This window comes from Coturnix japonica, chromosome 1 (genome assembly GCF_054131305.1).
Source record: "Coturnix japonica strain WE chromosome 1, WE-NBRP24, whole genome shotgun sequence".
Lineage (NCBI taxonomy): Eukaryota > Metazoa > Chordata > Aves > Galliformes > Phasianidae > Coturnix > Coturnix japonica.
The window spans coordinates 51,752,622-51,780,542 of NC_140663.1; the positions used below are offsets into that span (position 1 = coordinate 51,752,622).

General features: G+C 45.1%; 1 protein-coding gene across 3 annotated transcripts; it reads left to right on the top strand.

Annotated features, from left to right (window-relative positions):
• The first annotated feature begins 118 nt into the window (after positions 1-118).
• Positions 119-27,351, top strand: CYTH4 (cytohesin 4). 3 transcript variants are annotated; one of them, XM_085539842.1, is made up of 13 exons: positions 119-172; positions 14,388-14,470; positions 16,331-16,431; positions 16,676-16,742; positions 20,400-20,518; positions 20,897-20,977; positions 21,624-21,736; positions 22,314-22,462; positions 23,892-24,003; positions 24,539-24,615; positions 24,953-25,024; positions 25,813-25,967; positions 26,259-27,351. In XM_085539842.1, exons 4-13 carry the CDS (start codon positions 16,728-16,730, stop codon positions 26,329-26,331), a joined length of 966 nt encoding a protein of 321 aa, XP_085395968.1. In that variant the 5' UTR covers positions 119-172; positions 14,388-14,470; positions 16,331-16,431; positions 16,676-16,727; the 3' UTR covers positions 26,332-27,351. The 3 variants fall into 3 exon arrangements, with proteins under 3 accessions (XP_085395968.1, XP_015718032.2, XP_032300803.2); XM_015862546.3 differs by lacking the exon at positions 119-172 and adding an exon at positions 9,338-9,485; XM_032444912.2 differs by lacking the exons at positions 119-172; positions 23,892-24,003; positions 24,539-24,615; positions 24,953-25,024 and adding an exon at positions 9,338-9,485.
• Positions 27,352-27,921: the final 570 nt, after the last annotated feature.

The following is a 27,921-nucleotide window of genomic DNA, read 5'->3' on the forward strand; positions in this document are numbered from 1 at the left end:
CGCAGCTCTGCAGTGAGGCCGTTAGCTGTAGGCGGAGCGTGCATGACTTTGTGGTTTGGGAGATTATTGCTGTAATTTTTTTCTTTTGCACCTCATGTCTCAACCCACTGCCTTCCTGCCCCATCCGAGCCAACATCTGGGGGCACCAAACTGCTTTTGCATGGGAGCTGAGGTAATGTTGGAGAAGGGTGAGAAACTGGAAGAGTGGGCTTTCCCCTCTCATCTGTAGCATACAGAGTTTGAAAGAGGTGTAAACAGGCAAGAGGACCTGCAGTGAGAGTAGCAAAGGACATGAGGCAATGAGGATTTCCCATGTCTTCCCTGTATCAAAAGGACAAGAGGTAATGGCCTCACGTTTCTCTGGGGAAAGTTCAGATTGAATATTAGGAAGAATTTCTTCTCAGGAAGAGCAGTGCTGCAGTGGCACAGGCTGCCCAGGGAGGTGGTGCAGTCACCGTCCCTGGAGGTGTTCCAGAGCCGTGTGGATGTGGCACTGAGGACATGGTCGGTAGGTATGGTGGGGATGGGCTGGCAGTTTGATTGGGTGATCTTGGTCTTTCCAGCTCTAATGGGTCTATCCCTCAGTGTCAGTGGTGAAATAAGCAGTCTCTTGGAAGCAGCATCTACCCCACGGCTGCTTGTTCCACCACTCCTGGAGCAATAATGTCTCCTCATCTGCTCCTGAATTACTAGTACAAAGAAGCATTAGGTGTATCTATGTGTTTGTCATGAAGAGGAGTAAACGTATCAGAGGATGTAATGAATTTTCTTTATCCAGCTGCTACTAGAAGAGCTAAGTATTGTGCAAGAGAGTCCCCACAAACCATTTTCTCTCTCTCCACTCTGTGCTAAAGCAGCCTATGAGAACTGCTGATAGGATATCCTTCATCTTGTCCTTGGGATTTTGAAGAGTTTTAGAGCTAAGCAACAAAGAGAGGGATGCAGTCACCTTCAGAAATAAGAGACATGGTGCTCTACTCCTTCCTTTCACTCCTCAGAATGAGAGTCTGAAGCTCCTCCTTACTTCCCCCAGCTTGCATTGCTATGCCTGGAAAAGAGCGCACATGTTCATGTCTTCAGCCTGAATTGATGGGTAGACAGATAGAGGCACACTTGAGAGAGGAAGGGATGCGGTGACGCAGAATTAATTAGAATTTCCAGGTCTGTCCGGAGGCCTGTTAGACCAAGAGCAGTGGGTGTTAAGCCAGCTTGTTCTTGAAAGAAGGAATGCCGAGGGAAACTGCTTTTCCAAAGGTTGGTGACCTTCGTGCTGCCACAGCCACAGGAGTTTTTTTGCAGTTGACCCATTCAGGTGTGTAGCACTTTCCTATCCGTCACTCAGTGTTGGCTGCAACCCAAAAACATTCAACCGTGGAAAGTTTCCAAGCCTCGCGGCTGTGTCAGAAGCATAAAACTACCAGATGTACTAGGTGTTCCCTCTGTGGGTGGTAGGGAAAGAGGGGGGGGGGGGAGGAAACCCACTGACTCCTTTGCAAGAGCAGGAATGGGATGTGGAAATGCAGAGAATATGGGTCAGGAAGGACAGAAGGGAGAGTCACAAAGGCTGCTATAGGGACAGCAGCGGTAGGAAATGGAAAGGGCAGACAGCTGCAGAAATATGGTTGAGGTAGAGACTCAGTGGGAATAGAAGGCAGCTATATGTGGTTCTAGAGAATGATACTGGTGGAAGAAAAATGCCCAACATTTACAGCTTGAATGAGGCCAGTGATATTCAAATGAAGCATTGCTGGTAGAGCTGGTAGTGTGCCACATTCGAACCCCAGATTCTATCCTAGGAAGTGTCAGAGAATATCTGCAGTCCATGCACAGATGGCTGCAGCTGCACTGCAAAGCCTCCTGTGGGCAGTTTGTTGGTAAAAGGGACACAACTACCCAAGAGAAATTCTGAGCTTGACATTAGTCCATTTGTCAAAAAGGTTGAAAAGCTGTGTCGCATCTGTGCTTGGAAAGTTTTGGGACACTGGGACATCCAGTATTTAAAGGGAGATTATAAACTGGAGGGAAGACAACTTTTTACGTGGATAGATAGTGATAGGGAAAAAAGGGGAATGGTTTGAAACTAAAGGAGAGGAGATCTAGATGAGATATCAGAGATGTCTAGATGAGATGTCACAAGGACCACTCACCTGCTCTTGAGATAAAAGCAATTAGGAAGGAGGGACTGTAGAGAACCATGCCTGGGTGAGCTCCATTTCAAAGACACTGCAGTTTTGTATGGACAAAACTGAGCTGTAGAAGTCCTGGCAAGGTGGAATTTCTCCATCCTCCCTGTGGGCAAATTGCTTTTGGAAGATAATTGCCTGCTACTGGTATGGATAGCCATTTTTCTTCCAAGTCAGGGATCTGTGCTGTGAATTTATAAAAAATCCCTCCTCTGCCAGTCGCTCTGCGGAGGAACAGCAGGGTTCTACATGTGGAATTTTAGCAGCTTTATTTCTATCACATTTAAATTATTAAAAACAGGATATGAAATTCAAATAACACATTATAGCAGCTCTGAGAACAACTGGCGCCTGCTACAATGAAATATCTCAACTGTGTACGCTGAAGGAATGGGAAGGGAAGGAAACTGCAGGAAATTGCCTCCTAAACCACTAAGTGAGCACACACAGAGCTTTTGCTGCTTTGATGTGCTCTCACACCACCAAGAGGTGCTCTTGACATTAGTTTCCTTCTTCATGTGCAGAAGGGTCAAGGAAAGGCAGTCATCTGGGTTTTCTTGTTCCCTTTGTTGAGTTTGAGGAAGACACCAATGGGGAAGAATTGCCCATTCTGAATGACCCATCCACACTGGGTTTGCATAGCACCTGTGTGAGGCAGTGGACAAGGGACGGGATGCATGAAATTACCATTTTTTCCTCTAAAAAATGAGCGGGAAATTGAGCTCACTCCATCTCTCCCTGTTTTTCTATGGTATTCTGCTGTAGGATAAGACAAGGATGAGAGGGATCTGGGTCCTGATATAATTTATGTTATGTGAGCTATTGCTCAGGCAATCCTGTGTGGCCATGAGATGTTTTCTCTGTGTGCTGGGCCTCTGCCAGGGAAGATATCTGTTCTCTGCAAACTGTCCCAGCAAACTTGATATATTACCCCTTTGCCTCTTCTCACTTCCCCTTTCACACAGCTTCATACCATCTGTCTGCTTGCTACCTTTAGTTCTTTCTTTGCTTCTAATATTCTACGAAGCATCCACCCCTCCATTTTGCTGCCAAACCTCACCCCTCACTGCTGTGGTTTCTCTTCCGTGTTCAACTTAAAATCATTTCCCCTTGTCCTGCCATTATCTACCCTTGCAAAGTGTTGAGTGCCCTGCTCTTTGTAGTATCCCTTCAGGTACCAGAAGGCTTCAGCGAACTCTTCTCGCAGTCTTCTCTTCTCCAGGCTGAACAAGCCCAGCTCCTTCATCCATCTTTGTAGTAGAGGTGCTCCAGCCCTCTGATCATCTCTGTGGCCCTCCTCTGGGCCCTCTCCAACAGCTCCCCATCTTTCTTGTACTGGAGACCCCAGACCTGGATGCTGTACTACAGATGGGGCCTCACAAGGGCAGAGTAGAGTATGCCATACTTACTTGGAAGCAATAAACTCATAGCTTAGATCATAACTGGAAGGGGTGAGGCACTTCAGGACATAATGCTCCTTCTAGTATAACTATACCAGGGGATCTCTACCTAAATTTAACCTGTCAAGCAAAAGTTGATAAAAAAATAGAAGCTTCCAATCCACTCTCACTGAACACAAGCAACCTACATTTAAAAGATAATTCAAAAGTAACTTGAATTGAAAAGCAACTCAACTTGCAGGTGGTGTTTACTTAGTTTTGGACCATATTGCTTCTAGACTTTCTTGGGGACTAGCTCTGCTGCAGCCATGGGGCAGCTGGTCCATAACATGTCAAGGAGACTGGTCTGCCTTCCAGCTGGGGCTGCTCTCAGGTTGGCTGGTTTAGTGCAAAATAATTGCTCCACTGTCATCCTCTGTCTGGAGCACTGAGGGCAGTTCACCTCCTTCACCTCTTTCTCCATGATGTGCCTGGATAAGCAGAAGATCATGGCGAGGTCCTCTGAGCACAGAGGTCCTTGTGAGGGCTGATTTACACTTGTATTTCCCTCACTTGAGAATTTGTTGGCAGATTCCTAAATCATGCTTATTTTTTTTCTTTTATTATTATTATTTATGGCTTGCTCTTATCTGCTTCTCTATTTCTGCAAGACCCTGGTGACTCAGATATCAGTTTCCATTCAGTTATTATGTTCTCAGCCAGTGACATCTCCCACTTCACAGACACCACTGTCTTACTTAATGCTGATAAATACAGATCGATATCTGACTGTGCATCCTTTCTCACTGGGTGCTCAAGTGGTTCAATAGTATTTTTTCATGTGCCTGTTGTGGTGGAGAGGTAAGTACATCTGGAGATTGCATGTGTAAATTCTAATTTAGTATAAACTGCCTGACTTGACTACCTTGCATGTTAGCCGTCTTCACTGTGCTTTGTAAAGCCAGATCTAATGCATGTCTTTCCGTGCTAAGCTAAGATCTTCCAAGAAGGTTGAGGGAAGTGAAAAGAGCTGTTTAGAGTACTATAGGTGTCTATAGCTACTCTTTTACAACATCAGTATTCCCTCAAGTACCAAAAGAAAGTTTTTCTTGCCTTTGTGAAAATGTAGATGTCATAAATCTTTAAGCTTGCCACAGGTCTGAGCCCAACAAAAAATACTTCAAGCTCTTCATTTGAGTTTATCAGAGAATACCTGATCCTTCTGCAGTCTTTGTAACAGTTTGTTGTTCTTCTCCCTCTATGTCCTCTTATAATAACCATATCTTTACCTTTAGAATTTATTCTGGTTCACTGAATGAGTAAAAACTGTTAAGGATAGGCTATGTCAGATACTTTGCACTAGTATCCTTACCTACTACCTGCACATTCCTATTGCTCTGCCTGTCACAGTCTACATTGCTCCTCACGCTGGACAAAGATCATTTTGTTCCAATTGTTAGACAAAAAATAAATGTGTTATTGTCTTTTCTATAGTGCTGCTTTGCCACACATCAAAATTATGTATGTGCAGATCATAATCCCCACAGTAATAACTGTTATATTCTATCCTGACACGCTGCAGTTTCTCATCCCAAATCGAACTGCAATCTAAACCCCCTGATGGGGCTATTGAAGCTATACAAACCTGTACTTTGCCCCTTTATGTGCAGTTGTTGCAATACAATCAGCATGGTCAGAACCTAGCAATATTCAGCATTAGATTCATCACTGTTCTTACTGCCTTGAAAATAATAGGAAATAATTGTGTTTCCTTTTTATTTACATAATTATTTTAAGCCTGTATTGCTAGTCTGCGTAATGTGCTATGCTTGCTGAGATGAGAACTGCTGGCACAGCTTGGATATCCCCATTACAAACTCTCCCACTTCTTGCTTGCACAGTCCCAGCTTTATATATTTGTTTATAACCACAGCTGGGAAGGATGTACAGCGTGAGTACCAATTAATGGATCTAACCCCAGTCCATTATCAAAAGTACTACTTTCCAGGGATATATCTCTTCATCTCCCTGTCCCCAGTGGCTCATGAAGGCACAAGGGAAGAACTGCTTTATATGTGGGCTGATAAATGCAAAGGCAAGTGATAGGAGGGAACAAAAAGGGCCAAATCTGACCTCAATCCAACCCAAGACATACCTGGCCTGTCTTAGTCCCCTTCAGTTATCTTAATATTGCGCAGACTTCACAATATCCCCATTTCCTTCCAGTCTTCTCTTATTGGCAGCACTTGTCTCTCAGTTGAGTGAACTTTGTTTGCAACACTGGGTCATGAGTGACCATTCACATCTCAGTTCTTTGCTATGTTAAAATAAGCTCTGTCACCTGGAAAGTGTTCTTCCTCCAGTCAAATTTTCCTTGCTAAGTCTGTGTTTGAGCAAGGCTGTATCTACACTGACCTTGTTGACACCAGTGGGAGAACCCACGTGCTCTGAGCCTCTTGATTTGAGCTAGCTATCACCACACTGTAAAACACCTCACTCTCATGTTCCCTAGGGCACTTAAGGTGTTTCTATGACTTTGAGGTATAACTGTATTTTCTGTGTTTCATTCTTTCTTGTTTATCTGCTTCCTTCACTCAGTCTTCGTCTCTCACGCTCTTTCTGCCTTTGTTGCTTTTCCCCACTTTATCTGCTCCTTTTTTTTGTTTGTTTTTCACTTAAAATAATGACAGAGACGTGTTATAGACCTTTCATGATAGTTTCAGGCCATGATCACAGAAGCTATGTTATGTACACTAAGGGCATTTCCAGATACGTTGCTGACTGGAATAACATTGCAATCCACCTGACTTCACCATAAATCTGTGTCGTCCATCTGGTATACTCAAGTATTTAACCTATCATCTGGGTCTCTTTCCCAAAGAGAGAAACTGGCTGTGTGCTTTAGAGTAAATCTAGAACCAAAGCGTTTTGTGTATGATGTGAATGACAGGGGAATGAAGTTATGGAGAGGGAGGCATAATTACCTGCACTTTTGAAAGAATGGAAGATGCTTTAGGCTAAGTTCAGTAGCACAGTGCTGTCTCGCTTCTTGTGCCCCTTTATGAGAAATATCTCTTGTAGGTATTTCATTATTGCATGGAATCAAATTATGTAGTTTGCTAATGGTGTATGCCTCATTCCAACTCCTTTAGCTGATATAAATGGAAGCATTTAAACTGATTTAATGCCAAGCACTGTTATAATCAATTGAAATGAATTTAGAAAGAAGGGAAGGGGAAGGAGAATGGAAAGGGGAAGGAGAAAGGGAAGAGGAAGAGGAAGGGGAAGGGAAAGGGGAAGGGGAAGGGGAAGGGGAAGAGAGAGAGGGAGTGGGAAGGAGAGGGGAGAGGAGGGGAGGGAGAGGGGAGGGGACGGGATGGGAGAACTACCTCCCAGAGAGCAATGAGGTTGCATCTTAGCCTAATTTTCTCCAAAATAGAGAACAAAATATCCTAAGCCTCTCCTCACAGGACATGCCTTTCAGCTTTTTTACCAGCTTTGTTGAACCCTTCCAAGTACCTTAATATCCTTTTTATACTGTGTAGCCCAGAATGAATAAGTAAGTTCCCAAAATAGGGTCAGTGATTCCGAGCAGAAGATAGGTGAAGCTGTGGGAAGAACTGAGCATCAAGGAGTTAAGATATGAAACATGCATGAATTAAAGACACAGGTATAGGCTTTACATTGGTCTCTGCTGGAGAGGTGAGGAGTGTTTTTGCAGTGTATAGAGGCATCCATTTTGGTGTTTGCAAGCTGCTTGTGGTTTGACCTACCACAAACACATGCATATGAACAGATCCGACCAAATTGACTATATATGTCACATGTGTTTGAGGCAGTTAAATTAGCCCTTTCAAGACAGTGGCATAGGTTGTCTGACTGATGTCAGCTGAAATGCTGTTGAAACATTTGGTTTTTTATGTGGAAAAAAAATGATGTCAATACTGGAGGTGAAATGGTGGATCCTAACCCAGTACAGGAATTAGGACATCGGCGATGGGACAGTGAATTCTTTTTCGATGCAGCTTGAAATCCCAAAACAGGTAAAAACTCTTAAGACTGGTCTCTTGGCAAGGTATGATCCAAAGGCAGGCTTCTCATTAGCTCTAAGAAGCTGTGCATGCTGATGGTCAAAGCAGACATGGGTATGATAACTCAAAAATAGTTTATGTAATAAGACTTTCTTCCTTCTCCTGCGTTTTCTCTCTTCCAAATAAGCTCCTAGTTTCTCCTCTTAAAATACTGACCCTGACCACAGCAAGTGAGTGGTGAATCTTTGTCACGAACTCTTCCTAACAATTAAAAATTGTTTGCAACCTTGTTTACAGCTGCCTGTGTGAACTCAGGCAGTAAAACTCAGAATTTATTTTGCCTCTTGACACGATGCCTTCAGTGTTGGGATATCTCCCATTTGTCACTGACAGTTTGTTAAAAAAACTGTTCCTCACCAATAACAACAATGAACCTATGGCACAACTATGGATAATAAACAGCAAATAAAAAAGACTGAGAGGTAGGGAGGGCAATTTGTGGTTTTCTCTGTGAGGTTGAATAGATCTCAGCCAAGCTTTCCACAGAGCCAGTTATTCTTTACAGCAGATTTCAGACAACAATGAATTAATAGGAATATGGGAAGGTGGTAGCTATTCCTTTTCTAATGAGTCATAGATTTTTGATCTCACATAAATCCATTCTAAGTGGTGGCAAGTGCACATAGATGTCAGCTGGCAGCGCGTAACGCATCTGAAGGTCATCTCTTATTTTTCTACACAAAAGAGGCTCTTGAAAACTGTACCCTGCTGTCTCGTGGAAAGATGATATGTAGAAGTCTGAACCATTTCTCTTCCCTGCTCAAAGTCTGCTGTGAGTACAGCAAGAGCTAGGAGTGCTAAGGACATGAGAGGAGTGCTAAGGACCAAGAGGAGGAGTCCCTCAATATCTTCTGTCCTGATACAAGAGGCAAGACACATCAAGACACATCTAATTTAATTTTTGCTTTGACATATGTATTCACCATTTCTTTTGACTCTGACGTGGTGCACTCCTGCAGCCTTCTCTTCTTTTTTTCTTTTTGTTTTTTGTTTTTTTCCCCACACATTACTTCTGTCAGAAATCTACCACATACAGCAAGAATGTTGGTGTACATGGTAACCAAATACAACTAACTCAAGGGGAAGTGAGAAGAACACAGCCTTCTGGGGAATACGTGGAACTGATGGGGAAAGAAAGAGCATCTCTTTGCCTCTAATGGCAGCTCTTCCAACAGAAGAAGTACTGCTGAGCCTCAGAGAGGACTTCTTTTCTCCTCAGGTCACAGCTTGTTGGTGGAAGAAAGGAGGAAGACTTACAATAAGTAGTGAAGGAGGGAAAAGGAAAAAAAACGCCCTTCTCCTTCAACCACCCTCTAGTTTTGGTGTGTTTGTTCATACATACCTTGCTGCAGAATAAGCACAGAAAGAATCTTTCCTTTCAAATAAAACCGTCTACTGAATCAGAAGGGTTTTCTGAATCAGGAACTTCCTTTTTTTCTCCACTCTCATAGGAATATCTCAGACAAAACACTACAGTCCTGTCTCTGTGAATGTCAGTCCCTCCAGACACAAATGTGGGCTCACACATTCCCTCTAAACCTGCTGGGATGGAAATATATTCATGGATTTGCACTTCAGAAGTAGCCAAGGAGTCTCTGTAAGGCCAAATCAGCTTGCACACAGTTTCCTTCACTGATGCGAGCTCATGCAATGTGGTCGAAGGGATGAGGCGGAGCGATGGGGCAACCCGCCCCCTCATGCTTCTGTGATTTTGGTCTCTAGCTCCAAGTTGTTTCAGTTCTGTGAAGCATCTGAACAAGCAAAAGGGAAGGAGAAACACAGCCCTTGTGGAAAATACATTAGGACTTTCAGGATGGACTTTTGTCCTGCTGGTAAGACTTCAGTATCTTTTGTCTTGTTTTCTGTGGGGGCTGTGCACACCCTGAAATCTCAGTAGCTGGAGTGGATACTGCAGCCTGTGTCAGGAGGAAGATGGTGGAAGACCCCTGGTGATACAGCTAATTGCTTGTCAGCCTTAAGCTGTATATTTTTGCTTGCTCTCCTATAAGCCAACTCCATTCACGTCAGGAGGAATTCTCCCATTGAGAATGGTCTTTGTATGTCTAGAGTGTCTATTGCTGTGGTCCCTTGTGCTGGTGATCATGACCTGAGCTGCAGAACCAGCACAGGGATATCAAGGGTTTTATGTGGCACTTGGTTGAGCGCCTATAATGTTTGGCTTCCCTTCATGCTGCTCTGGCACAGCTCACAAGCTCCTCAGTGGTGGTTCCCTGAGGCATGCAGGCAGCAGTTTGCAGAACTTCTCGTGCAGTTGCGTGTCCCAGTGCAACCAGTTTGCTAGGCTTTTGGCATTAGTAGCCTCCCTTGCATTTGCACTTGTTAAAGGTGATTATACTAGGGTTCCACCACCTCCAGGTGGGCCTGCAGGGTCTCAAAATAATCTCAAAGGCAGCCGTGGATGGGGAAGATAAGCCACATCTGAAGAACTGAGATCTTGGGTTTTATTTTCCTATTTTGGCAGATGGTGGATAAAGTGGTTGGTCTCCTGCAGAGAAAGGGAGACTTCTGGACAGAACTTTTTCAGCTTCTTGGCTGGGGGAGCTCGAGGTGTCTCTGAGACTGAGCAAATGCAGAAGACAGAGGGAGAGGCTAGGATATGGGCTCAGTAAGCACCAGAGAAAACAGGGATGATCTTGCAATGACTGCGCTGTGACTCATCCTCTGTCCTGGCCAGCTCCTGAGTATACAATGTAGAGAGAGCTTCTAAATGGGTAAACAAGGAAAGAGCATGAAAAAACAGCATACTAGGCTTGCTTTCCAGGGAAATTGCTAAGACCTGTGGGAGCATCTGGCTATGCACATTGGTGGAGGCCGTTCTCTTGAGAGCTGATGGCCCTCACTACCTGAAAGAAATGATGGACCAGCTTACTGCAGGGCTAGCTGGGCAGGAGGAGGCAGAGTACTTCCTACAGATGGTCTTTCACTCAAGTTATGCATTAACAAGCTATTTGTCCTAAAAGTTACACACTGTGGTAGTGCAATGGGATCCTGCTGAGGAACAATGTGCATTTGCTCAGCTCTAGCTAAGAAACAACAGAAACTCCACATCTTTCCCTCTGTAGATGGAATGTGCAAATTCTACCTGTGTGAGGTCCATCTTGAATTTCTTCTGGCACAGACTGGCAGAGAGCTGAGAGCTGACTGGGTGCAGGAGGGAGACGGGTTTGGATGGAGGGAAATGGGGAACTGGAGGGCTTCTTTCTACCAGCCCGGCACTAGGAGTGGTGATAGTCTGCAGAGGAGATGACACAAAAGCCATATCATACATGGAATGGAAATTCAGGTGAAATTCCCCTATCACATAGCCTCAGCCAGGTAAAAAGTGCCCACCAGAATGCTCAGCTCATATGTTGCCATGGGTCGATGTGCCTAAACCCTTTAGCAGCCATGTGTGTTTAAAAGCAGTTTGGATGTGGTGCTCAGGGACATGATATAGAAGAGGGTTGTTAGAGTTAGGGTAGTATGGTTAGGTTGCGATTGGACTTGATCTTGAAAGTCTTTTTCCAACTTGAGCAATTCTATGATTCTCTGATTCAGAGCGCTGCATTGCCTTGCAGATGGGCCTGTGCTGTCAGATCGTGTGTGGGTAGCATATCAATGGTCAGTATCCATTCTACAGACACTGCCTCCCATGACAATCTTCCTCTGCTGTTTCTGCAGCCTATCCTTCAGCTCTCCTATGTACTCACATCCCACTCCAAATGTTATATGCTCATGAAGGTCTCTTTAGCATGTGGGCAGTTCTGGACAGCTCGTATCAATGCAAAATGAACTCAGCACAACTGAGTTCAGTACTCTTTGCTGGCCACATGAGATCTCAGACTTTGGGGTAACTCTGTCCTGCCCTCCAAATAGGGAGGCTGAGGGCATCAGTCACCACAACTGGAACTGAAGTCTGAGTTTTGTTTTAAGAGACAGCACTAAAAATACAAGGCTGGGCAATTGAGAAATGGTTGGGTCTTTGTATCTGAGAATGCTCTGAGACTGGAGGAGCAACCTAAAGTGCAGGTGAGAGTCCCACCTGTGCTACACTCGTGTGCTATCCTTTCAACATCTGTTCTCTGAAAATAAGTTCCAAGCAGAAAATTTAGATCCTTTCTGTAGAGGATGCCAGCCAGTATCGACGTAGTGAGCTGTGCATGGGCCGGCAGACTGCAGAGCAGGATTGGGTGATAGCATTTCCCTGAAACCTGTGGGTGTTTTTATTTGCACCTGCGGGTGCTCTTTATCAGCATAAAATTTCCCTTGTGCAGAGAACCCTGAAAAAGGCTATGCTTCATCTGTGCCCTGATCTAGTCCTAGAAAGAAGTGGAACTTGCTGGTACCGAGGACTTTGACAACACTGAAGCCATTCCTCAGTGTTCTGGTGCAGGGCTGACTTCCCTCTGCACTGCACAGTTTGGGAGTGATCCTGATTCACTCAGAACCTCCTCTCCTGCTAGTGTGGCTCATTCTGAAAGTGGAAAAGGAAGGAGAGGCAAAGCAGCCTGCTCCCATTCTCTGCTTCTCATGCAGCTGCCTCTGCAGTTTTCTGTGCCTTGCTGTGGACAGTTCCCCAAACGAGCTTTTTGCATTCACTTCCCCTAATTATAGACCCCGATGCATGCAGTAATCTTGATGAAAAGCCTCAAAATAACCTTGAGCTGTGTTAGGCCTCCTGTAAGGGGGCAGAGTAGCATAAAGGAACTGACCTCAGGATTATTTTCTGAAGAAATCAGAAACTTAGTTTAGGAAACTTAGAAAACCTTACAAGGATCTTTTCTGCACTTCAGTCTAAATTGCCCTGAAATTTTGCTCTATGTGTTATTTTCCCTTCTATTTCACCACCCTTTCTGATTTAACCATGACTTGATTCCCTCCCCTTCTCCATGAGTCACATGCATTTTCTCCCCCGACATATTCTTTCCCACATGTTTCTCACTCTAACATACTGGGCAGGTGAATCACTTGGGACATGGGGTTTTCAGATGTTCAGGGGGAAGGGAGACAGAGTTGTTTGCAGTGTCTGTGGGGGTCGTGTGGGTGAGATGGTGCCCTCTGGGAGCCTCAGATCTCTTTAAGATGTGTTAGGCTGCTTCTGTAGACGTGGAACAACTGAAGCAAAGCAACCAGACACCGCAGTCTCTGCACATGGGGCGGGGGAAAGGGACTTTCCTCAGGTAAGTCCTGTTGCAGTAATACAGCACAAAGGGTCTGAGTGAGAATTGGCCAAATAATCACCCCAGTGATTCCATTGCTATCAGACCGTGTGGAGGTGAGGGAGATAAAGCTGGAGAGGCTGAGTCTGGCATCATGTTGACTGGCTGCAGTGACAGTCAGCTTCTTTCAACTCTTCATGAGGGCTCTTTGCACAGCTGGGAGGTAAAATGGGCAGTTCTCATCCCTGTCTTTGTGCTGGCTCCTGGCCCAGTGCTTTCCCCTCTGAGGTGCAGTGGCCTTTCCCCATGGCTGCAGGAGAGATGGGGCACAGCCTTGCATGACAGCACATGGAAACCCAACCAGACAAAAGGATGTTGGGAAGACTAGGTTTAGGGAAGGCAGGTTTATATGAACCATTGCGGACATGGCAGGAAAGAACCACATGGACTCCAAGATGACTGTCTTTGTCCTCTTTTCCTTTTGCCTGTCTTGTCTTGTTCCTTCCCCTTTCTCCCCACTCATATTTATAGATTTTGTTTTGCATGTGAGTGCCACACTAAGACAATTTCCAAGACACTTGGTGCCACTTCTCCTTTTCCCAGGAAGATGAGAGGCCCAGGGGATTTTGGCTTATGAAAAAGCAGAGCAGGGTGTTCCAATAACTTAATGTGTCTACCTGGGAAAGCTTTATCTCTCTGTGTGAGGATTCCCACTGCAAGTTGTGCACTGAGCTCCCATTAGCATCATTGCCCTCAGCCTGTGTGTGTCCCTTATATTTTCCTGGGGCTTACCATCTGCTGTGCCTCTCTGTCACTGCAGTCTCCTCAGTCTCCTCGTTCTTGCTGAAGAGGCTGTGCTTCAGCTAGATTATATTTAGCAGCAGTGCAATCACCCCAATTCTTCTTGGCCTTTTATGAATCATGTTTGTGGTCTCTTTGACTCTGTTATCTGTTTGACTTCCTGTGCATTACAAGGAAGCCTGTTTGCACTTTTATATTGTCTGTAATCCACAGGGGGGGGAGGAGAGCAGAATAACAGCCTCCCACAGATGCTTCTTCTTCAGCAAGTCTTTCATCCCCTAGACCCTATCCTCAGACTTGAAAGTCCTTGATGCTCTTTCTTGAACTGTTTTTGACTCTAGCTGTGGTGGGTCAATCAATGAAGCTAGTGTTTCTTTATGGGAGGTTTGGATGTAGATGGACTATTTAGGTCGCAGCTATCTTGTGCTAGAGGTCTTGTACATTGAAGCGACTGCCACAAAAACCACCAAAGAGCATTTGGTAAAGCCTCTTTGTTGTGCTCACAGTGAGTAAACTGGGTTGTGTAGGCAGGTGGGTAGATCAGAGGGCTGCTAGCAGAGAGGCTGGCTATGAGGCAGGGTATAGGGGGCTGCTGCTGGCTCTGAACTGAGAATCATTTGCAAGACAAAGCTCGGGTTCAGTGGTTACAACAGCAGGGAGCATAGGTGCAGGAGCACAGATATCAAAGCTGCTGAGGCACTGAGAGATTGAGGCAGCTTTTCCTGTGATATGTTGGCATCAACTATTCTCATAGGCACCCGTTTGCTATTCCAGGGTCACCTGACCTGAGTGAGGCTGAAGAGGCTGAAATAGAGACAATAAGGCAGCACAGAGAGGAGCTCTTAGAGGACATTAAGGTAAGAACCATCCTGTTCCTTCCATCTTGCCTGGCCTTCTCAGAACTATCTTCACCAAGCACATAACAGTCCAAGCCATGCAGAACTGCTTCTGCACTGGGGATATTTGCTCTGCCATGATCCAACTTGAATTCGAATCCTGTCTGCCCTGACATATTTGCCACCAGCACTCATCCAACCTGTGGTACTCTCTGCTGCGGGACTCATCATCCAACGTAATGGGGTATTTGAGAAAGGGTTGGCAGTTCATTAACAGGGATGAGCTGGGATTGCATATTCAGGGTAAAGGAAAGAAATATGACTTTACTAAGTCATACAGGCAAGGATTTGACTCAGCATTTACGGCTATTTAAAATTATCAGTCACTTTATCAGTTCTAGTTATCCCTCTGTGATTTTTAATTTTTTGCTCTTTTTGTAGACCTTGTCAAGTCACTTTTGAATGGTGTGATGGAAGGACCTTCAACACAAAGTTCCATAGCTGAACTTGCTTTTCTTCTTTTCCTTTAGCAGACTCAAACACTACTTCATTGGCTCCTGAAGAGCCTGAAAATGACAAAGTGAAAATCAGTTAGTAATATCACATTTGCTCAGGGACATGATTTAGTGGAGGGTTGTTAATTAGGGTCATGTGGTTGGGTTGTGGTTGGACTGGACTGCTTGTGTAGAATTTTTTTTTCCAGGTGGATTTCTTCATTAACAATTTAGCAATATTCTTTATCAAAAAGACTTGAGGAGTGGTGCTGTTTGAGAAAGAGAGAAGGGAAGAGGCTGAATCTCATCTTACCTGTTATGGAGAGAAAAAAAACACATAATCATTTGAAATTTAGGAGATATGATCACAGCTTTGTGACATTTGTGCAGTACCTGAAGCTTGTTAAGGAACACTTTCAGCTCTGTCAGATTGATGAAGCAAAACAAAATGAAAGTAAGAGCAAAACGTTAAAGCCGTGGGATACTGGAGGACTTCACAGTTTCTGTATGATATGATATGATGTGATATATATATTATACATACACACACACACACACACACACACACACATATATATATATATATACACATATGTATATATATCGTATCATACCTGCATCCTTACTCCTAGCTGAGGCTAGAGTAGTCACATAACCCTTCTTTCCCTGCCTATTCCAGTTTGCTAAAGAAATAAATTGAGAGATTCCTGGAAGAGGCATGTAAGGAAGCACTCTTGCTCTGAGGGGAACCCAAACTGCAGAAGGGGATGCACAGATTTTTGTTTCCTTGGTAACACAGAACATCCTGCCAAGAAGGCTACCATTTCTCATGGACCTAAAGGAAACAATTGGCTCTTAAAATTCTTTTTGCCCTCCCCTCTTCTTTCTCTATCTAAAGACAGATATATACGCACTGGTACTGACTGACAGAAGCATTAGGAACTGTATTTCTCAGCTTGGCCACTTCAGATCCACACTGACCTCACAGTTACTGGTTCTACTTCCTCTATCCTAGATGTGTAGCCAGGCTGTGCAAAGCAAAATCTAGAAGGAAATACGTGTGATGAAAGGAGTGTCATATATGACATTGCTTGAAGAACTGAAATCAGTATTGGGGTGAGTTCTCTAACTCCTCCAGGCTGACTGAGCTTGATTTTCCAACCCTCAGTGACAAGAGATAGAAGAACATCCTCTGCCCTTCTCTCTCATTTCTTTCAGCTGAATGCCAGTTTGGATGGGCCACCTCAGGGCCATGCATATTTCATAGACATCCTTGGCTAGTTCTGAGCAGCTGGCCTTTTCCTGTGATGGAGGGATGAAATAAGACAGGCTTTGTACATCTTTTTTTCCCTTCACAACCTTCACCCTCTTGTTATTTCTTTTGCAGAAGCTGAAAGAAGAGATTGCACAAGTGTTTGCAGAGATTGAGGGCTTCCAAAATGCAGAGGAGAGGCAAGAGGCAGACCAGAACCCTGGTGAGAGGACCAGGTAAGTGAGGCTATTAAGTATTCCTTTGTTTCCAAAACCTCCCTCTTAGTGTTAGGAAAACAGGAGCGCTAATGGAATTTGGATCACAACAAAGGCAGGAAAATGAGGCCTGGAATGTCCATCTTTCCTCTGAGATTTCTCCCTGAACAAACACCTTCCCTTGATATCTGAGTAGCCTTATGAGTGTTCTAAGTGAAACACAGCCCTGTATTCTAAGTTTGGCTTTTCTTCTTTTTGTTTGGAGCAAACTATCACAGAGGGATAAACTTCTGTCCGTGGGTCGGAAGAAATTCAACATGGATCCTGAAAAGGTAGGATCAGATCATTCCAAATTTAAGGATAAAGCTGTGAGGAAGTTTCTGTTAAATACTGGTCCCACACATGCCAAAGGATTTATTTCCATAGACTCTGGGGCTGGTTTCCTACCTCAGTAAGGCTCTAGTCAGAAGCACCTTCTTTGCTATTTCTGAAATACACTGATATGATCAATCTGTGTTGCCTCCCCACATCATATAGGGGCCTATAGAGAATTTCATCAGATACAACCCAAAACTAAGAGAAATAAAGGAAGGATGGCTTAACACTGTGTGTCAAGAGAAGCTAAACATTCTTTAGTCCACCTCTTCTGACTGCGTGGCAGTCAGGATGAATAGAATCATAGCATCATTAAGATGTAAGATCATCTAGTCAAGCCATCCCCCTGTCACCAATTTTACCCACTAAACCATATCCCTAAGTACCATATCTACCCTTTCCTTACACACTTCCAGGGACAGTGATTCCACCACCTCTCTCCCTGGGCAGCCTGTTCCAGCTGCAGCACCACTCTTGAGAATAAATTCTTCTTAATATCCAACCTAAATCTCACCTGGCACAAACTGAGGCCATTACTTCTTGTTGTATCCCTATTACCAGGAAGAAAAGGCTGACCCCCATCTCACCACAACCTCCTTCCAGGTCATTTTAGAGAGTGGTAAGATTTCCCTTGAGCCTCCTCTTCTCCAGACTGACCAACCCCATTTCCCTCAGCCGCTCCCCATCACACTTGTGCTCCAGACCCTTCACAGCTCCACTGCCCTTCTCTGGACATGCTCCAGGGCCTCCATGTCTTTCTGGTAGTGAGGGGTCCCAACTGAACACAGGACTTGAGGTTCAGCCTCACTACACCCAGTCACCTCCCTGTTCCTGCTGGCTGCACTATTGCTGATACAAGCCAGGATCTCATTGGCTTTCTTGGCCACAGGGACATGCTGCTGGTTCATGTTTGACCATCTGTTGACTAATACCCCCAGATCGTTTTCCACCACTCATCTTTCCAGCCACCCTGCTACAGGCCTATAGAACTGCAGGGGGTTGTTGTGACCAAAATGCAAGACCTGGTACTTGGTCTTGTGGAAGCTCATACAGTCGGTCTCAACTCATCAATCTAGACTATCGAGATCCCTCTGAAGGGCCTTCCTACTCTCAAGCAGATCAACACTTCCACCCAACTCTGTGTCATCTGCAAATTTACTCAGGGTGCCCTCAATACTCTCATCCATTCTGTCAATAAAGACATTAAATAGGACAGGCCCCAATGCTCACCCTTAGGGAACACCACTACTGACAAATCACCAGCTGGATTTTACTTCATTCACTGCCACTCCCTGGGCCCAGCCATCTATGCAGGTTTTTACCCAGTGAAGAGTACACCCGTCTAAGCCATGGGCTTCCAGCCTCTCTAGGTGAATACTGTGGGAGGCTGAGTCAAAAGCTTCACCGAAGTTTAGGCAGAATACATCCACAGCCTTTCTCTCATCCTCTGGGTGGGTCACCTGGTCATGGAAGGAGATGAGGACCTGTTTTTCACAAACTCATGCTGTCTGTTCCCGATCTCCTGAGCATCCTGCATGCACCATATGACTGTGCTCAAGATGATATGCTCCATGACTTTTCCCCATACCAAGGTCAGGCTGACAGGCCTGTAGTTCTCTGGATCCTCCTTCCAATCCCTCCTGTAGATGAGCATCACACTGGCAAATCTCAGATGTCTGAGATCTCTGCAGTTGATAAGGACTGCTTAATGGTGAAAAGCAGCTTGGCAATCCCCTCCTCCACCTCCCACAATACCAAGCTACCTTGTTGTTTTGGAAGTAGTTTTGGTTTTGTAAGTGCTGGTTAGTGAATGTGGATCTTACACTTCCTGAGGCTCTTAGCAGTGAGATCTAGACTCCATAGCCTTCCGTCCTCAGCAGAAAGCTCTAAATCAGACTAAGTAGAAAATAAATGAGAAAGAGTTTCCTCTTCTTTCCCCCTCACTGGTGGATCATTTTTTTTTAACCCCATAAAGAAAAACTGTCTGCACTGAACAGTTGTTCATTGTAGGATAACTGCAGCTATCATCTTGCATGACTGCTGGTCTGTGTGACAGCTTTACATGCCTCCTTGCTGAGACCCTCAAGTTGTCTTCTACACTGCATAGGAAATGCATGCAACATCCCTCTGCTGGTGGGAGCTGCCTTTGAGCACTGATAACAGTACATCCAGATCATGTGATAGCAGATTCTCTTTTTGTCTTTATGTCTGACCTTGGTTTGAGGCCCCAGAGGCATCTCTTTCTATGGCACTTTGCCATGCCATGCAGAAATGCCTGAACTAATCCTGACACCAAACCGTTTTAGCATTATTAGTTCAGTGCTGATCAGCCCAGTCCAACTGCTGTACTATGTTCCTATATTGATTTTAGTTTAGAACAGGCACACACTGATCTCTTTTTATTGTTTCCCTTTTGATACATAACTAGAGTCTGGTAGGTCTTGCAATGCAGGGAACTTTCTTTGTCCCTGCTGAGTTTATGTTTCATCTACACAATACTGATGAAATGAGTTCCCATCTCCACATGCTCAGGGTAAGTTCCTGAGGCTAGAGGAGGTAAACACTAGGAATATGGCTGAACAAAATCTTCTGGGAGAAACATTCTAGTCTGGAAAATGGAGCTCCACCATCACTGCAATAATTTGCAAAATTAAATTGATCTAACTGAAATTTCATCTGGGGAAAAAGGAAGGAAAACAGTGTGGAGAAATCTCCCAAACATTTCAATTTCTTCTTTCGAAACTGATTTTTCTTTGGGACGTTTTAGGAATAGATTCTTATATATTGCAAGGCAAAGTGAATTGATTCTGTTGAAGTAGAACATTTTGATATATCTAAAACAATATTCATTCCTTTACTGTGTTTTGTGAGGAGAATTGCAGTGTGGTCTGGAGAATTGCCGTGTTTTTAGATAGTGCTCTTAAGCTGAACAAAATCTCAGATTTCAGTGACTTTGAAAATGATGAAATTCTCTCTCTAAAATAAAATGTTGGCTGTTTGCACAACCTGATTCAGACTCTCTGTCTTCCTTAAAGATCACACACTCCATCCTTATTGGCTTGGGAGCGTGGAGTTTACCGGGTTGCTGACTTCTCTGTTCAGTGGCCTATGAAAAACTTTAAGAAAAAGATATAGTCTCAGGCCTACAGTTCTGCCTGAATACCCTTTTTGATACCATCTTCTTATTTATTTCCAAACAGTTTTTTGGCTTGTTTTTTTTCCCTTTAAGTTTCTTTGGTGAAACCTGACTTTCAGGAACAGAACTCTAAGATATTTTGACCAAGAATGTTAAAATAAACCCTTTTGACTTAACTTTAAATATACATGGCTGTTTGAACTTTAGAGCTACGCTACCCTTTCCTGTTTACTTGAGTTTCCAGTTCAGTGAAACATTCATCCAAGTTTAGGAATGAACTGAGCATGATACCAGCCCACCACAGTAGATAAAAATGGTGGGAATAAGGAGAATGTGGCTGTGGTCATAGAGAGACTGAGGAGTAACAGTAGACAATATCAGCAAAGCCAATTAAGTCTGACATTAGAATATTAAAGTTCTAATTTCACACCAAGACAAAGATCTGTCTTACTTTGCTGTCTTGCTTGCCCTCCTCCAGGGGATCCAGTACCTGATTGAGCAGCAGTTATTGTCCTCAGACCTGCAGGAGATCGCCAAATTCCTCCACAAGGGTGAAGGCTTGAACAAGACAGCCATTGGAGATTACCTGGGTGGGAGGTAAGAAACCCAGATGAGATAAGGAGGTCCTTTGGATGCCCTGTTCTGCCTAATCCCTCTCAGATGCCATTTTAGATGACCCCTGGCAGATGCTGATGCTGAACATGACCTCACCCTACAGTGGGCTGGGTGGGCAGTGTACACTGGGAGGTGTCCTTTGGAGTGTGGCTGAGGCTGGCTGAATGGGCTACCTGTCTTTCCATCTATACCAGAGTCAGACTTCTCAGACTAGAGTGGTGCCCATACATCTTGGTTTCTTGCTGGTTGAGGGGAAAGGGAGTCTGGGAGGAAGCAAGATGCCTGTGATCACACCAAGGAGCATCCAAACAGAGCAGGGACAAAGCTGTCTAATGACCTTTTCCCTCTCTCCTCTCCCAGAGACTCCAAAAACATTCAGATTCTCCAAGCGTTTGTGGCATGTCACCAGTTTGCCAACCTCAACCTGGTACAAGCACTAAGGTGGGTGTTCAGGAAGTAACAAATGGAGCAGGAATCTGTCCAGCCACTGGGTCTTATCACCCAGAGAGGTCATGAAAGCCCAAGTGGGACGAGATTGGGCTTCTCAAGTCTGTGCTGTGTGTATTGGCTCTGGTCTGTGAATTGCAAACATACTTTTCCTTGGTGGACCTCCTTCATGGCCTTCTGAATGGACTAGCCATGTTCAGAGAAGATGGGGATAGTGAGGTGGGTGGGTTGTTGTGATTTCAGTGGATGGTGGGGGCAGGGTAAGTTATTTTTTGTACTAGGAAATACATTAGCTCACAGTGCCCATTATGTCTGTAATGAAGTGACTCTGTCCTAGAGCATCTCATTCTCTTTAGGCAGGTCTTCTGGCAGGGCTTTCTCTCTTGAGGTCCCTGATACCTTGCAGAATGCTCGGTAGGGAAGAAGAGCCATGATTTACAGGATGCTTAGCTCTGCTTCTTCTTTTTAGAATGTGCGAGAGAAATGTTTAGAGAAAGGAGACGATCTCCTGCTTGATGTGCTGCACTATTTTCATGCTGTGATGAGATAACATCCATTATTTCCATAGTGTCTCATGAGCTGAGGGAAAGGATTCCTTGTACACAAACTGACTAACTCTCTGGCATGCTCTTCCTGCTAGACAGTTCCTATGGAGCTTCCGGCTGCCTGGGGAAGCACAGAAAATTGACCGCATGATGGAGGCCTTTGCCAACTGGTACTGCAAGTGTAACCCAGGAGTATTCCAGTCCACAGGTATTTATAGGGAGGAGAAGGCCTATAAAGCAAAGATCCACTGTGTGTTAGAGGGAGGAGCCTTCTTTTCCCAATCACAGTGCATAGAAAGCATCCTCTGAAAGTATGGATGCTGTCTTTCATGTTCCCTTACCTGAAGTTAAAGGTACTTCAGTAGTACCTTTTCAGTACTTTTCAGTAGGCTGATGGTCTTCTGTCCTGTTTCTTCTACTGTGCTGCAGCCCATCCCAACAGGGAGTAGGCCTGAGAAGTGCTCCAGCCCCATGTGAAACATGTCTCATTGCTGCATGGGTACCACTTACAGGCACGGGTCTGTAGGAACTTTCCTTGCTAGCAGAGCTGTTACCTGACCAGATCTGCCCAAATTGCCTATTTGGGAATTGTCTCCATCACAGGAGATCAACTCTCCCCAAGCCCCATCTACCACATTTACACCTGGTAGAGGGGAAATCTCCTCCTAAATCTGAGAGGTTGAAGTTGCTCACAAGCAACTAGAAGCCTAGTCACCTGTTAGCATGTGGATTATCTGCTCTGTAAGAAAAATGCCATCAGTCCTGGTTTCCTTTCTCATTGACAGATACTTGTTATATACTCTCCTTCTCTATTATCATGCTTAACACCAGCCTGCACAACCCTAATGTGAAAGACAAACCCCCCTTTGAAAGGTTTGTGTCCATCAACCGAGGCATCAATGATGGAGCAGACCTGCCAGAAGAACTCTTAAAGGTAAGAAAGGTTTTGATCTCCTATTCTATCATCAGTCCCTATTTTCTCTCTGGGTCAGGCTTCACTGTGAATGTAAGGTCCATTGATCTCAGTGTAGTATAATACTGTTGACCTTCTGCCCTGTAAGGGGGAGAGCTGCTCGAGGAAAAAGGTATAAAAAAGGAAGCTGGAAAACATGAAAAATGCTTTGGAGGGTGACTGCAGACATGCTTGTTGGTGAGGACATGTAGCAAGAGAGACATTCAGAGAATAGCAGTGAACAGTGGTAGCCTTCTACACAGGGACAAGTACAGAATCCTGCACCTGGGGAGGAATAACCACATGCATCAGTACAGGTCAGAGGCTGGCCTGCTGGAAAGGAGCTCAAGGAGAAGGACCTGGGCATCCTGGTGGACAGCAGGTTGGCCATGAGCTTCTGCCCTTGTGGCCCAGAAAGCCAATGGTGCATTACAAAGAGCATAGCCAGCAGGTAGAGGGAAGTGATCATCCACCTCTCCTCTGCCCTGCTGAGGCCACATCTGGATTAATGTGTCCAGTTCTGGACTCCCCAGTTCAAGAAAGACAGGGAATTTCTAGAGAGTGCCCAGTGGAGGACCACCAAGATGATGAGAAGCCTAGAGCATCACCCTCATGAGGAAAGGCTAAGAGCCCTGGGACTGTTCTGTCTGGGGAAGAGAGGGCTGAGGATGAATATCATCACTGTTTATAAATATCTAATGGGTGGGAATTAAGTGGATGGGGCCAGGCTTTTTTGAATAGTGGAACACAGGAAGTTCCATACAAACATGAGAAGAAGCTTTTTTACTTTGAGGGTGACACAGCACTGAAATAATCTGCCCAGAGAGTTTGTGGAGTCTCCTTCTCTGAAGATATTCAAGACTTGGCTGGACACTTTCTTGTGTAACCTACTGTAGGGAAGCTGCTTTAGCAGATAGTTGGACTGGGTGTTTCCCAGAGGTCCCTTCCAACCCCTATCATTTTGTGATTGTTATTATTATTGGACCGTTTAGTTATTGGAAGGTGCACCACCAATCCAGAGCCTAAATGGGGCTGCAGTCACTGTCACCCCACTCCTACCCCCTAACATCCTTAGTGCTACCTTGTCATACTCTCAGCTGTCCCCGTATGACATACTGTGGTCAGTCACTGATGCCAGTCCTGATGAATTACATGGTTTCCAAAATGGATTTCCTTTATTTTTGACTCAGGGTGCAGAAAGAAGCTTGCAGTCACTCTTGAAGCATTTTGAGGTGTACACTGAGGGCTGTTGAGGGCTAACGCTCACTGTTACCTCCTTTCCCATTCACTCACCTGCCCCTGTGTAGAATGATGTACCAGATGGACCTGAAATGGTTGTGTACAACTTCGTCAGAAATTTGTCTTTTTTTGTATTTTCTCTTTCTCTCCTTGTTCCAATGCTCTGGGGCAGAATCTGTTTGACAGCATAAAGAATGAGCCGTTCTCTATACCAGAAGATGATGGGAATGATCTCACACATACTTTCTTCAACCCTAACCGTGAGGGCTGGCTCCTGAAACTAGGTCAGTGGGAGCCTTCCTCTAACTCCCCGGGATTCCTCACCTCCATGACTCCCTCCCATCACAAATTTCCTCCAGAGACCCACTCAGGCGTCCAAAACTCATCCAGGCACCAGCATTTCCATTGCCCCTCCCTCCTCTCTGCTGTGGTGGGCTGAGGCTGACACCTGCTGTTGAAACCAGCTGCATGCTCTCTCCTCTCCTCCCGGTCCCGTTCCTGCAGGGTGTCTCTGCTCAAAAAAAAAATAAAATAAAATAAAATAAAATTGTATATATATGTATCTATATATCATATATATTGTATATATATGTATCACTCCCCTCTCCCCATCCCTATCCTCATCATAGCAACATCCCTCGGCATCTGCTATATTGTGGTCAGTACCACCGGTTCATTGGTGGTAATGATGACCATGGTTTTCTCCTGGGGGCTGATGGCTACAGGGAGAGCGTGCATGTGTGTGTGTAGATTAGAGCACGGTTGGTGGAAGGATAGTTAAGAGTGAGACTAATGGATTTTGAACCTCACTGCCTTTAGGAGGACGTGTGAAAACCTGGAAACGTCGTTGGTTCATTCTGACCGACAACTGCCTATACTACTTTGAATATACCACGGTAAAGGCTGAACTCTAGATTGTGAGCTTGTTCTGGGTGGTTATAAGCCTCTGAGGGGCCAGGGAGCATAGGGGTTAAGACTGCCTTATGCTGACAGAGTTCAGGCCTCCATCCTTTCATACACTATTTCCTTGGGTCTGGTCTGGAGAAAGTCTGGGCACTGAGGCTGTTGCTGTGATCTCTTGTTATTTAAGGTCTCCATAATATAAATGTAGGGATCTCCCCAGGAACACACTGCTCTTGTCCTACAAAGGCACACGTGCTGGGGAAAGCAGAGGGGCTATGGAAAAGGTGTAGGGACGATGTTTGGTGTTGATTCCTGGTTCTTTGACTGCAGGACAAAGAGCCTCTAGGCATTATCCCCCTGGAGAACCTATCAGTCCGGAAGGTGGATGACCCCAAAAAGCCAGTAAGTCTCCATTGCTTGGTATTCTGCCAGTAGGAGGTTGGTGGGAAGAGAAGGTGCTCCCATGCTGGTGAAGGCTGAGGTGGCTCTGGGAAAAGGGAGTAATGGGGAACAGCAGTTTCCCATGCCTGCATGTACTGTGCTTCTCAAAGGGAAGGTGCCAGACTGTCTTGGAACCCACTCTAAACACAGATGTATTTCAACAGACAACAGCTGGTCCAAGAACCATCCTTTTACTGGCTTAATTGCATGTATATATGTGTATGTTGGAAGAGATGAGTACACAGAGCTTGCTTCTACATACACTGCACCAGGACTCTCCATAATACATGATGTGTATTCCAGGCAGTGTTGTGTGGTTAGGAAACTTTATCAGGAAGTGACATTTTTCCCTGTGCATCTTCCATGGAAAACCACTTCTCTGATGTGGCACAAGTTTGGGAGAAGTGCTGTTTGTCTTGGTGGTAGCAGACAGAATAGAGGATGCTGTGTCTACCCAAAAGGGGAAGACATTCTCATGTGTGGAGCAGGATGACAGATGCTATAATGCTGCTCCACCTCTCCATAAGATCTGTTTTCATGTCCAGCCCTTCACAGGGGGCATGTGCTTACCTAAGAGGGATGGCTTGAAGATCTAACTCATGGGAAAATTCTTGGGGCATTTCAAAGGCAAAAATGCTCTTGTCCCTTTTGAAATCTGTCTGAGCCTGTTATCTATGGCTGAAAGCAACATAGCTTCCTTGATCCCTCCTGTCATTTGCTGCAATTCCATTTTGTTTCCTTTCTGACAGAATTGCTTTGAGCTCTTCAATCCCAACTGCAAAGGGCAGAAGATCAAAGCCTGCAAAACAGATGGGGATGGGAAGGTGGTTGAAGGCAAGCACCAGTCCTATAAGATCTCCGCAGCTACACCAGCAGAACGTGATGAGTGGATTGAAGCAATAAGGTGAGGAGACCTTAACTGGAAGCCTGAGCCTGCCAAAATGTTCACAGTTTATCTGGCTGCCAAGGAATACAGCCTGAAAAGGGGGATGAAAATAACTGCTGTAACCTAACAACCGCTTGATGCGGTTTAAAGGTCTGTTCTGGAGAACCTCTAGCCACAGCTTTGTTCTCTTCTATTTGCACATCTCCACTCCTGCTTTGAGCTGTTTCTCTGTGCAGGTTCAGTAGGTTGCTTGTGTTGTTCCCTGGCATTAAAATTCTTGCTTTTCTTCTCATTTCCACCTATTTCCAGGACCAGCATCACACAGAATCCTTTCTATGATCTCGTCTCTGCCCGAAAGAAAAAGATTGCCAACAAAAACTGAGCCCTGACGTGGTCGCTGGCAGCAGGAAGATGTAGTTGTTGGACAGCATCTCTAACATGCTGGGCACTTCTAGGGAAGAAATTTGGGAGGATTGGCTCCCTCTGCTTCCCACTTGGCACGAAGATGACTGACAGGACAACTTACCAGATTTGCTGCTTCTCCTTCGAACCCAAAGGCAGAGAAGCAATCCACTGAGGACTGTCAGAGCTGTGGGCACAGCACTTCCCATGTCATAGCTCAGAGGCTATATGTCAACTGGCCTTTGGGTTCCTCCATATTGCTCCAGGCATGAAGGGTAGGATTTGAGGAGAGACAAGAACGTCTCCAGAATGTTTCCAGCCTGCCAATCTCAACAGCCATCAAGTGAAGCCTGGTTATTTTTCTATGTTGTTGCTCTCGGGACAGCAAAGCATAGTTTAGTCAGTTGTGGAGTAGATAAGCTCCCTTGTTTTTTCTTCCATGAACAGATGTGCTGTGGCTGTGTCAAGGTACCACTAATGTTTCAGGACCCCGGGATGAAATTAGAGCACAAGGGAAGAGAAGAATCCCCCTGTGCAGATCTCTTTTTTGCCTTTCCCTATAGCCATAAAGGCTGTAATTCTGGGAAGTTCCTGCTCTGCAGCTGAGTCGCAAGTTTTGGGAAGTAACTGATGTTAGACATGTAGATAGGGTGTACACTGAGTGTAGAGAGGCTGCTGAGCAAGGGAAGCAGCTCTGGGCCTCTGTGTCTTGCTGCTCTGGGACTGACCATAGGTCTCCCTAGGGAAGAACCCCGAACACTATCTCTCCTTCTGAGCGATGGCTGTTCAGCAAGCATTGCCTCCTTCTATCACTCAAGAGGCCCAGGACATGTATCTGAAAGGTCTGTAGCCAGAAGGCATGAAAATCAGAGCTGTATTTACATACACACACAAGCATGGGCACACAGAGGCATTCCCATCTTCACAGACTAGTTTCACTCAGAACCTGCTGTTTTTGGCTCTTGTGTGAAGAAATAAAAGTGTCTGAAACAAGCGGAAACCTCAGGGAAACATGATTATTGTGGTGATAAAAGCAGAGGATGTGAGATAAGAGCGTCGTGTTCCTGTGCATAGCAAAGCAGCCTGAGCTCCAGCACAGCTCTGCAGTGCACCCAAGATGCAGGCTGAGCAGTGGCACCAGCAGTGGAGGAGGTGTAAATGAGACAGGAGAAAAGGAGCAGGGAGCGGTAACGCTGTCTGCAAGCAGGGAATGGAATGGATGTAATACCACAGAATTGCTACAGAAAATTACACCTGCAAGATGAAAGAACTTGATAAGCTATTGCTATCTGTCCCTTATACCTTTCAGGGCTCTTCTAGTAAATAATGATGCTCTGCTTCTGCCTTTTTGCTTCCTGCAGAGGGCTCTATCCACCACGAAATCTCTAGCAGGGCCTGCACCACCGATTATTCATTTCAGTTATTTTTGCCCGAGCCACAGGAATGTTGAATTAATTTCAGGAGGCAGGGAGTGTATCTTGGAGTTGAAGCACGCGCACACCCCGGAGAAGGAACGTGAAGGTTTTCTTCTGCTTGCGCTTGTGAACGTCTCCTGCATTGAATCTCTCTG

Bases quoted from the DNA above. Each gene is read 5' to 3' on its own strand.
- CYTH4 (XM_015862546.3), top strand. The intron at 16,743-20,399 runs GTAGGATCAGAT...GCCCTCCTCCAG, and splicing joins TCAACATGGATCCTGAAAAG to GGGATCCAGTACCTGATTGA. The intron at 25,025-25,812 runs GTAAGTCTCCAT...CCTTTCTGACAG, and splicing joins TGGATGACCCCAAAAAGCCA to AATTGCTTTGAGCTCTTCAA.